The sequence below is a fragment of the Limanda limanda genome, chromosome 18, assembly GCF_963576545.1.
Source record: "Limanda limanda chromosome 18, fLimLim1.1, whole genome shotgun sequence".
Lineage (NCBI taxonomy): Eukaryota > Metazoa > Chordata > Actinopteri > Pleuronectiformes > Pleuronectidae > Limanda > Limanda limanda.
Window position 1 is genome coordinate 23,061,157 of NC_083653.1, and position 12,104 is coordinate 23,073,260.

Sequence of the window (12,104 nt, forward strand, 5' to 3'; positions counted from 1 at the left end):
GACACCACTCTACCTCAGTTATGTTCAGGATCTGGGTAACCAACAACATGGGGATAGCTCAGACAGTAAAAAATCCCTCCTGCAATGATGCAACAGGTTTAATTATTGGTAAAAGGAATTTAATACTCTTTCTGGTAAATAAACAGAGAAGGGACTCAACAGAAGTGGTTTGGCTGGAGAAAAATAAAGGCAGATAAATGTCAGTATCTTGTGGGTATGTGTTCATTGTAAAATAATAACTGCCTTCCGAAAAAAACTTCATCAGACCAACCAAAGAATGCACGACTCAACAAAAAAAATCATCAAATTAACAGAAAAATAAATGTCACAAGCTATAGCAAGTTATTTCACCATACTTTCTTTTTTTAAAGAAACTGCAGCACATTCAACAACGAAAACAACTTTTTCTGTCATTGCAACTTAGTGACTCGTAATGATGAGTTGTGACACATTACAGGCAGGGTAAGGGATAGGACTAAAGAACTTCCTGCGAGAATATAAATCTCACGATTTTTTGTAATTATGGAGATATAACCTCATTATTATGAGATTCTATGTCATAACTGTGGGAAACAGTTTATTTTCCTTCGTTGAATGCACAAAACAAATATTTTAATGCCACAGCGTTATCATTGAGCATATAATGCATATAGGCAGGACCGTCTTTTCGGGAAGCCAATCCAATGAGCCCATCTGTGGTTTTGTGTTAAGGTTATCGTCATTCAACACAGTTGACCAAGAAACAAGAGAGCAGGTGATAGAGCATTTACCAGCACCTTCCTCTCTCTGCCCACTTAGTCCTTGACATCGCCCACTCCGTCAGAATTGATGGCAAACATGGCTTCAGCCTCTGGTAGGCAGGGCGAGTCGTAGATTTTACAGATCCTCGTCTCTCCTCTACCTTTCCTTAGGTACAGCCTGGAAAAACAAGACCAATTACATTTTTTTTTGTGATGTTAGATTCATGTAACCAAGGTTTTATCAATCTGCAGTAGTCAAAGCCTTCCAGCTGCTGTGATGTATGGTATCATCTAAGTTTCTCTAAACCCCGCCACTTTTTTGTGGACTCAAACACCTACCCCTCCATCGTCAGAGTGGTGAGTGAGTTTCCATTTTTGGGTGAACTATCCCTTTAAGTGAACAGGAGCCGTTTTCAACTAAGAACCTTTCACCAACAGAAAGACACCACAATGAATTCTGTTTACAGAGTGATTACATGAAAGCATTCACTTGTTATCGTGGAATTATTGTAAACCTTCAGCTGTTCACAGAGGGAAATATTACTATGATGAAACCAAATTATCTGTTCTTTCATGTTTTGTGGTGCAAAGGGATGAGGCATCTCCTGATGATTTTGGAGGTGGAGAATAATGTAAGGATGACACACTGCATCACTCACCGTGTGGTGGAGGCATGAGCCATAATGTTGCCACCGATTGGTTTCTTGGGATCTGCAGAGAACATGGCTGCCCCGTCTACCTGTGCTACCACCTGGTTTGATATCACCACAGCAACGCCAAACTATTGTGAAATAGATCAGACAGAAATAGTTGTTAGACAACTCACTGCAAAATTTCTTGGTTAATCAGACAGAGCGTAAGAGAGAAAGTAAGTTCCAAGTCAAGGATTGCCGAGTCAAGTCCAAGAGCTTAAACTTATTTTTCAAGACATAAATAAGGCAATGTGCCCTGTTTGACAAATTAATTGCCTTTGCATTCTAGCCTACAGACAGTGTTGGGAAGGATACTTTCAAAACGTAGTCACAGAATACAGAATACATGCCCAAAAATGTCATCTGTAATGTATTTCGTTACATTACCTAATCTGAGTAAAGTATTCTGAATACTTGGATATCTTCCACATTGAATTGCATTTTATAAGTGTAGGAATGCAACGTTGTTATAGTCAGTGGAGCAGCAGCAGTTTGAGCTCTCTCTCCGCGGTTGCAGCGGGCCAGCTGGATGTCCTTGGGCATGATGGTAACCCTCTTGGCGTGGATAGCGCACAGGTTGGTGTCCTCAAACAGGCTGACCAGGTAAGCATCGCTGGCCTCCTGCAGAGCCATGACTGCGGAGCCCTGGAAGTTCAGGTCGGTCTTGAAATCCTGATAGATTTCTCTCACCAGGCTCTGGAAGGGCAGCTTGCGGATCAGCAGCTCCGTAGATGTCTGGTAGCGACGGATCTCTCTCAGAAACACGGTCCCTGGCCGGTAGCGGTGAGGCTTCTTCACGCCGCCGTTGGCCGGGGCGCTCATACGAGCAGCCATGGTGGCTAGCTTCTTCCTGGGGGCTTTGCCTCCGGTGGATTTACGAGCGGCATTTCCATTGATTTATTTAGAGAGTGAATAAACTTGTGAAACAGAGAAGTACCGTCATGTAATCCATTGATTTCAACAATTTAACTGTATTCTGAATACCATCTATTTAAATTGTAACTGAATACAGCTACTCATGATTTGTATTATAAATACGTAACGCCGGTACATGTATTCCGTTACTCCCCAACACTGCCTACAGAGAAACACTTAGTGTACTAAATTAACACAAATACTGAATTCTAAAAAAATTAAGACAAATGAGCGAATACTGAATACTGCTTCTGAACACAAGTATATACTTACTTTGGTACTGTATCCAACGAGTCATGCTTCTAAATGAGGAGCGTAAGTTAAGTGTGGGTAGGGATGAATGAATGAGTGAGGTTTGTGTGCCAGGGACTGCGAGTGAGTTGCTTTTACAGTATGTAATATTGTTCTCATTCATCAAAGAGAGACTTAATATTTCGATAAATCAAATAAATGTTTTGCATGTGTTATGCATAGCAAAGGAAAAAACACTGTGCACACAGCAGAAATGACTAAAAATCTTGGTCTTTGGTTACTCCTAATAAATAAAAAAGAGAAGTTTCATTTTAAACAGCTCACCATAGACAAAGAAGTGAAAATGGAGGGATTTTTTTTCCTTTCTTGTCTTAACTTTGGGGCTGGGAATCTCTAGGCACCTCACAATTCAATTATATTCAGAGGGCTAAGATTTGATTCTACAAGGGTCTATTCATGTTGAAAATCATTACTGTTTGCGAAACTCATTGAGAACAAAATAACGTAAGAAGCGCCAATGGAAACCAAAATCATTAACCCCTTGAGGGCTGGATTTGAAAACAAAGTGAACATTTTTAATCACAGGCCAATCCAGCTTGTGTGGATTTTCATTCAAACATCTCGTAAGGTGGTTCTGTAGTGTGTACGGCCACCATGTGCCTGAATGCACTTCCAACATTGTCTGAGTATGTTCCTCCCAGACCTAGATCGGGGCATCAGTGAGCTCTTGGACACTGCACTGTCAGACACACCGATACATTTTGTCCCAGACGTTCTCAATCGGATTAAGGCCTGGGGAAACATGAGGGTCAGTCAGTGGCATCAATATCTTCGTCATCCAGGAACTGCCTATACACTCAGTCCACATACGGCCGGGCATTGTCCTGCACCAGGAAGAACCCAGGGCCCACTGCACCAGCGTAAAGTTTGAAGATCGCTCTGATGATTTCATCCCGATACCTAACAGCAGTCAGGGCACTGTTAGCTATGAAATGAAGGTCTGTGCGATCCTCAAAGAATATGCCTTCTCAGACCATCACTGACCGGCTTCTTAACCGATGATGTTGCATACAGACACCCTTGGTGTTAAAGTCCAAGTCTAGTAAGAGGTCATTTTAGATTTGTCAAGTCTGAAGTCTTCAAAATTGTGACTTGAATCTGACTTTAGTCCAGGTCATATGACTCGAATCCACACCCCTGGTGCTTCAATACGACAGTTACACAGCCTTACGATATAAAGTGCCTCGAGAGTATATGTATGCTGTGATTTGGGGCGAAACATACTGTTTGAGGGCGGTGTGGCCTAGGCCCTAGGGCAGGGGTTTTCAACTGGTTTTGTCCCAGGGACCACCATTCTGACTAGAAAGTAATCCGTGGCCCACTGATGTGCCTACGCGCGCACGTGCCTAAGGAAGTTTTAACATTTGGTTTTCCATGTTGGTTTTAGTTAAAAACCTCAAACAAATCTAGATATATCTACTTAAAAACCTAGAACAAATCAAAGGTTGATTTTCAGTGCTTAAAAATTGAAAACAAAATTAAAATGCAGTTTGTAGTTGTACTGCATCTCAGAACCATATGTACATCAATATATTACGTTCATGACTTAAATGTACAGACATGTAGTCGACATGTTGAGAGAACGTTAAAGTAACAGTGATCAATAACAATCAACATAAACTGGGGCTACAACTGAAGAGGGAAGATGACGTAATGCATAATATGTCACAAATGATAATCATTCAATATCACACAAACAATTGAGGCCTACTTAAGTTTAACCTAGCACCTTTTTATTATTTTAGATATTTTTCACTATATTCAAGAGTAATCTGGAAATGTGTTGAAATATCAAAGCGAATTTTGCGGACCCCCTGCAATGCCGTCACGGACCACCAGGGGGCAGAGGACCCCCAGTTGAAAACCCCTGCCCTAGGGTCTAGAGTGGTCATCCTCTAACAAGAAGGTTGGCGGTTTAATCCTCACTCTTCCCCATCTGCATGCCGAAGTGTAAGATAAGGGCAAGATACTGAAATACCTAAAATGGCCCCTCATAGATGTTGAATGCACTAACTGTAAGTCGCTTTGGATAAAAGCGTCTGCCAAATGACATGTAATATAATGTAATTTAATCTGCATCACTGTGTAGACTGTGTAGATTGAGAGTGCATTTCCGGAATTGTGAATGTGACAAAAAAAAAAGAATAAAAAGTGTGAATTAGTCTTTATGATGTACTGTCCTGATTTCTGTCCTGTACAGCAGCACATGAGCACATTACCAGACAACTAGGACATCTAAGGTCCTTTTCAGACCTGGTAAAAACATTTCTCCAGTGATCTGATCACAGTTGGAGTGCTCCTGACATTAGAATGTGTATTCACGTGTCTCTTAGAGCAAATTTTCCTGCTTTGCATTTGAAAATGAACATACACATAATTTCTGATCACAGAAACATTCTATTTTCACCCACTGGGACTCTAGAGATGTGTGTATGTGTGCTGGAGAGAAGGAAAGAGCAGAGTAGCTGAGCAACTTTTGAAAAAAATAAAAAATGGAAATCAATGTGGCAATTAATAATAATATGGTGTCAGTGTCCACAAATAAGTCGGTGTAGGTTAATGTAGTTTTGGTTCATTATGAAACTTTACAGGGTCAGAGCATGTCAGCTCAGTTGACAATACTTCAATGTGGCCCGCAGTAAATTTGCATACATACTGCTAAACATGCGTCCAAGACCATCTCTGAATGCAGTCAGTGTTTAAATCTCAGGTTAACACCTGTAGTGATTTGTGATTGGTTCACTGAAGACAGATGTTAACACCAGGTGTGAACAGGGCCTTACCTCGTCTGCCAGCCTGAGCAGCATTCGGAGGAAACGTCCCAGGTGTCCCTGTCTAGCCGACAGCTCTCCTCTACCCGAGTAGTCTGTTCTGTACAGAGCAGTGGCACTGTCCACTATCAGTAGGGCATACCTGACACAAAGAGAGAGTGAGTTAAACACCAGGGGCCTCATTTATAACCGTTGTGTACGCAAAAAAACGGGGCATGAAACGTGCATTGGCCACTTCTCACGCAAACGTTTGGATTAATAAAAACAAACTTGACGGGAAAATTTGTGCATTTCCACACAAACTCTGACCCATGCCTACGAACATTTTGGAGACGTGAAAGTGGCGATGCTGACATGAGGAGGTGACTTTAGGCAGTCTATTGATCCACTTCATCATTAACAATAAAACCAACAGTGTTATTTTTGCTCGACGCAACATAACTGTTCCATACGAACCTTAAATTTAAAAAGATCTACAACAACTTACAGCAAATTATGTTCCGATACCATTAAACAGCAGAGTTAGAGAGCCAAGTTAATAATAGTTTTTAATAATGATGAAATTATAATTATAAATTAATTGTGCTGAACTGGGTCCAGTATTAGACCGACCCGACGGAACCGATCCATCCATCCCGGTACAAACACAATCATATAAATATAGTTCTGTTAAATTATGATTAAATTTAAGAACAGGCAATACAACAAGATCCCTCACATTCTGACAGTGTGAAGACAGGTTTCGGCCACACATAGCGTTTTGCATCGAGGCCAAAAAGTTCAATTTTGGTCTCATCTGACCAGAGCACCTTCTTCCACATGTTTGCTGTGTCTCCCACATGGCTTCTGGCAAACTCCAAACAGGATTTCTTATGGTTCACTTTCAACCAAGGTTTTCTTCTTACAACTCTTCCATAAAGGCCACATTTGTGGAGTAGACGACTGTCTTGGTAGATTTGTGGTTGTGCCATGCCAACCTTTTTGTTGGAGAACGACCACTCTACCCCCTAGGCCACACCACCCCACCAAGGCTGAATACTAAGGGTGACTTCTCTTTCGCCTTGCCTGAGGAGATGTAGCATGCCAGCACTTACCCTTTTTTTTTAAATTATAGCTTTAAACATTGTAGGAAAACCTTTAATTGCCTGTTTTTTAAGTGGTTATAAAATATTGTGTTTCTTTTTTATATTTTCTTTTGTTATCTTATTTTTGTTTTGTCTTGTTCTGTGTTGAGTATACAAAATAAAGTTCTATTACTAGTATTTTATTAGAATACTGATATTAGTATTATTATACACAAGTTGAAAAGCACAAGTTAAAGGGGACCAATTATAAAAATCTCCACCTTTTCTTATTTTTTGTTGAACTCCACTAGAGTATCTGAACACTGTTTACAGTTAAAAAACTCAATGTCTTTTGCATGGGCTTGCCCCACCTTCTTTAAATTAATTTATTGACAGAAGGTTGAGAGGTTTATTGGCACCAAGGCCACCACTATAAGACTGTATGGTGCCATATAGGTGCACAACATTTGGACAAACTGTGCTGTCAGTAAAGTGAAGTAAATAGCTGAATGAACTGGCAATTAGGGAGTTCCATTTCACAGAAAAAGGAACATTTACTCACTATCTACTTACACTACAGTGTTGCAGCCAAGGTAACCCCTTCTTTAGATGTAATAAAACAGAAAAAAAACACAACATGCCTCCATAATGCTCGTCTCATCCAAATGCCTAAAAGTCTACTACTGGAAGTAGCCATGCTAACATGCAACCCGCGCGTGCCCAAGGGCGAGCGCTTGTGTGCAGTTTTTGGTTTGCCAGTGTGTGGCGTCTCTTAATCACAAGTCACCTATATCTATGATTCTTCTTAATAGGTATACGTTGGGGGAAAAAAATCAGCAAAATGCAGAGTGAAGTAGAACAGCTACTGTCGGCATATACCAAGAGTATATCAATTACTAGTTATATTAATTAATTAAAACTTAAAATTTCCCATTTGCAGAAATATGAAATAAGTGTTTACATTCACACAAATATAAATGTCTGTGATGCTTCCCGATCAAAATGGCTATTTTCCAATATCTTTATTTTTTAACATCAGTTTGTAAGAACAATAAAGTGCCAAACAATTCAATATGTAAGACTGACCACCCAGACCTAGAACTGTTGCAATGGATACACATTTAAAAATATCAACAATATATACCAAACAGATTTTGGACGAGTACGTTTTTCCTCATGGGTTCTCATGTGTCTTTAAAAATTGTAAGGACTTTTCGGGCCAAATTTTCTCACATTAAAGGACCCAAAATGGCACAATTTGAGATATGCTTAACAGATGCTTACAGAAAGCAATTAGTCTTGCACTTGTCAATTCTGCTGTATAACAGTGATGACAGTCAATGTGGTATTTTATGTTCTATAAAATTGCACAGAAAAACTGTATATTGAGACAACTTAAATGTTATATTCCTTCAAAATATACAATTGGCATTAGAAATAATTAGAATATGTGTCTATATTCAATAAAAATTGGTCCCTGATTTCATGGAAACTTGAGTAGTTTAACCCCTCAGTTTCCCCGCATATCTGCCAATTTTAAAACAATCACTCAACTGAGAAAAAGTATTTTATTTAAGACAGACAGTATTAATTAAATAAACAAGATCAACAACAAACAAATGTTGATGAGATAGCGTAATTTTTTCTAAAAGCATAAGACTATGTACAGAGAAACATTACTACCAGCATTTATAAATTCATCCACCAGATTCACTGCAGCTGACAATCTTTGTAATGATAGTGTCTTCCCTCTCTTCCTTCTGTCACAAATATCTTGCCTGCAGCAGTTTTTTTAGCTGGTTTTGGGGATACCTTGGAGGTCAAGTCCGATCGTCATCTCATCTGTTGCTCGCAGACTACGCAAGGATTTTTCTAGATCCTGCTGGGAACTACACTGCTCAAAAAAATGAAATGAACACTTTGAAAACACATCAGATCTCATTGTGAAAAAAAATTATGTTGCATATTTATACTGATATGGACAGTTTAATGTCTTAGGAACAAAAGGATGCCACATCTTTGATGGAAATAAAAGTTTTCAGCCTACAGAGGGCTCAACTTAATAGACACCCCGAAAATCATAGTGAAAAAGTGATGTGGCAGGCCTGGTCTATTTGGCCAAAATTCAATTTCTGCAACTCAAAATGCTTCTCAATATCTTGTGTGGCCCCCACGTGCTCGTATGCATGCTTGACAATGTCGCGGCATGCTCCTAATGAGACAACGGATGGTGTCTTGTGGGATGTCCTCCCAGATCTGTCTTAAGGCTCCAGTATGCTTCTACGTATCCGTTTCTCGGAGAGGGTTGCACGGAGAGCGGAGAGCCTTTTTGATTTTTACCTCTCCGACGACTGTACGTTGAAAACAATTCACCGCCAAACCCATAGGTGGCGCAACGGAAGACGAGCTCAGAGAAGCCTACCCCATATCTCGGAAGAAGAAGTCCACGTGTGTTTGTTTACCTCTGACGGCTGGCTCCAACACACTGAACCATGGCAACTAACAGAACTAAATAAAGTGACACCCAGCGGGTCAAAATGCTGATGTTATCGTTTCTTAGCGCAGCGTTTCCCAGGTCTTGTTTCCGAACTGTGTTGCTGATTCCACAGCTTGAAGCTCCGTGTAGCTTGAAGCTAGACGGAGCTAGCTAGCTCCCCTCCCAGCTAGCTCCCCCCAGCTTCCACACACAGTCAGCAGGGACTCCCGACACTAACTGCTACTATCCAGTGTTTGCTTATTACCTGACGGTATTATAGAAACAGTGTCATGATAGAAGTGGAATTAAAGTCGTGACGGCGGGTTTTTGCACCGTTACCACCGCAGTTAGCATGGTGGCTAGCCCGCTAGCCTAGCATGCTAGCGCCGTTATGAAAGCTCGTTATAACCGTATGTGACCGTGCACACATGCCGTCAGTACTCTAACGAGCCACCATCAGCCGGATAACTCCACTGGCTTAACACACACGTCACATTAATCGTAGAATCATAGTTGTGTTTGGGTTTTTGTGACACAGGGAAGGAATCAGGAAGTTTGAGGTCCGGAAATGTAAAATACAGAAATGACGTCATACGGAAATGATGTCGTTCGCGATACAATCACAGCCAAGGTCTGTCCGTTGGGTGTCCGAAATAAACACGGACAGTTAGAAAAATCAGAGGTGCACGAAAAGCTGTCCGAGGCGCTCGGAGAGGGTGTTCCATGACAGATAGGGCGGTCTTATTTATCCGTTTTAGAAAAGACGTAGAGGCATAAATTGCATCAATTTCTTCATCCTCCAGGTACTGCCTGCATACCCTTGCCACATGAGGCCGGGCATTATCGTGCATCAGGAGGAACCCAGGACCTACTGCACCAGCGTAGGGTCTGACCATGGGTTCAAGGATTTCATCCCGATACCTAATGGCAGTAAGACTGCCGTTCTCTAGCCTGTAGAGGTCTGTGCGTCCCTCCATGGATATGCCTCCCCAGACCATCACTGACCCACCACCAAACCGGTCATGCTGAACGATGTTGCAGGCAGCATAGCGTTCTCCTTGGCTTCTCCATACCCTTTCATGTCTATCACAGGTGCTCAGGGTGAACCTGCTCTCATCTGTGAAAAAACACAGGGCGCCAGTGGCGGACATGCCAATTCTGGTGTTCTATAGCAAATGCCAATCGAGCTCCACGGTGCTGGGCAGTGAGCAATGGGCACACTACAGGACGTCGCGCACTGAGGCCACCCTCATGAAGTCTGTTTCTGACTGTTTGGGCAGAGACATTCAAACCAGTGGCCTGCTGGAGGTCATTCTGTAGGGCTCGGGCAGTGCTCAACCTGTTCCTCCTTGCACAAAGCAGCAGATATCGGTCCTGCTGATGGGTTGAGGACCTTCTACGGCCCTGTCCAGCTCTCCTAGAGTAACTGCCTGTCTCCTGGAATCTCCTCCATGTTCTAGAGATTATGCTGGGAGACACATCAAATCTCCTTGCAACGGCACGCATGGATGTGCCATCCTGGAGGAGTTGGACAATCTGTGCAACTTCTGTAGGGTTAAGAAATCGCCTCATGCTCCCAGTAGAGATAATGACTCCAGCTAAAGCCAACACTAATGGAAAACCAGTCGAAGTGATCAAGAGGGAGAAACTTGATATGGCCTCCACATGCAAAACCACTCCTATTTTGGGGGTCGTCTCATTGTTGCCCCTCTAGTGCACCTGTTGTTAATTCCATCCACACCAATGCAGCTGAAACTGATTAACAACCCCCTCTGCTACTTAACTGACCAGATAATTATCAAAAAAGTGCAATTGAATTCATGCCATACCCTGATAAAAAAATGTGTTCCTTTAATTTTTTTTGAGCAGTGTATGTTGGGTTCCAACCTCCCCTTGACTGAATCTTGATGTTGGCCTGGCGCTGACCTCCTTTGAGTATCTCTCAATCTGTGCAGACAGGTCCTCTTTGACAAAGCCGGTTTTGGAACCTAAAATTAAAGATGCACGATTACGAATATTTTAGTTGATCTTGTGTGGAAATAAAACAGATGATACTTCCTAACATGAAAAAAAGAAAGAAAAAAAAAAAGATAAAACATCTTCAAGTCAAAAGGCGGTGACATACACAGAAGGCACAGACAAAGATGTCTAGAGAGGTTGTGGTGATAAGAGCAAACACTATCTGATTGTTGTCAAGAAAATAAGTTGATCTCTGCAGCGGAATTACTATGTTACTTCCTACCCCTACCTGGGTTGTTGCTGTTAGGAATGCATCAAACAGCTTGGATTTGTTAAGCTGCTTTTCCAGGCTACTTTGTATTTAAATATTTTATTTATGAACTTCTTATGTATTTTCCAAATAATACCCGTTTAGTGACCATATGGCATACACACCTTTGCTTCTCACATGTGCTTTCAGTGTTCCATGCAACAACTGTGTCCCAACAGATTTGGGGGATGTTAAAAAGAACATTGGTTTGTGAAAACATGTACCATGTGTGCCTACATGTACCATCTGGCATCTTGTGTCTCAGTATTGTCTTTTATGGGTCTGTTGTGATGTGCTCTATTTGGGGAAAGACAATGCAAATTTCAGTCAACCGAAATAGCTATGTTTGCCATGATAAACGTACAGATACACCTAAAACAGTAGCTTTCACAGCTAAAATAAGACACGAAAAAAAAAATCATTGTTACAGTAGTTGCAACACAGTTGACTAAGATACGATTAAGATACATTTATTCGTCCCAAACACATGCACAGGCATGCACAAGCACACTCATGCAAGGAGGGAAATTTAACCTCTGCTTTTAACCCATCTGGTGCAGGACACACAGAGCAGTGGGCAGCCATGTATGGCGCCCGGGGAGCAGATGTTGGGGGAGTAAGGTGCCTTGCTCAGGGGCACTAGACAGGGTAGGGAGAATCCTCTTGGATTTTTGGACAGATCAATCCAGGTTCGTCTTTTTGATGTTTCTCCGTGGAGTCGAACCAGAGACGAGACCTTTTCTGCCCATAGTCCAAGTTTCTGCCACTAGTCCACCTCTCCCTAAAGAGCAAGGTGAATCCGTTTTCACATATTAACCCCAGACATGGAGTTTCTCTTGTCTGACTGAGACGCATTCTTACATGC

General features: G+C 41.6%; 1 protein-coding gene across 1 annotated transcript in view; it reads right to left on the reverse strand.

Annotated features, from left to right (window-relative positions):
• Nucleotides 1-79: 79 nt before the first annotated feature.
• The window catches only part of rad51 (RAD51 recombinase), a 32,144-nt gene continuing 20,119 nt past the window's right edge, over nucleotides 80-12,104 (reverse strand). Inside the window, exons 8-10 of the mRNA XM_061092141.1 lie at nucleotides 5,443-5,572; nucleotides 1,400-1,521; nucleotides 80-918 (exon numbers count right to left, since the gene is read on the reverse strand). Coding sequence (XP_060948124.1) covers nucleotides 795-918; nucleotides 1,400-1,521; nucleotides 5,443-5,572 — 376 coding nt within the window. The 3' untranslated portion in view covers nucleotides 80-794. The remainder of the gene's footprint in view (nucleotides 919-1,399; nucleotides 1,522-5,442; nucleotides 5,573-12,104) is intronic.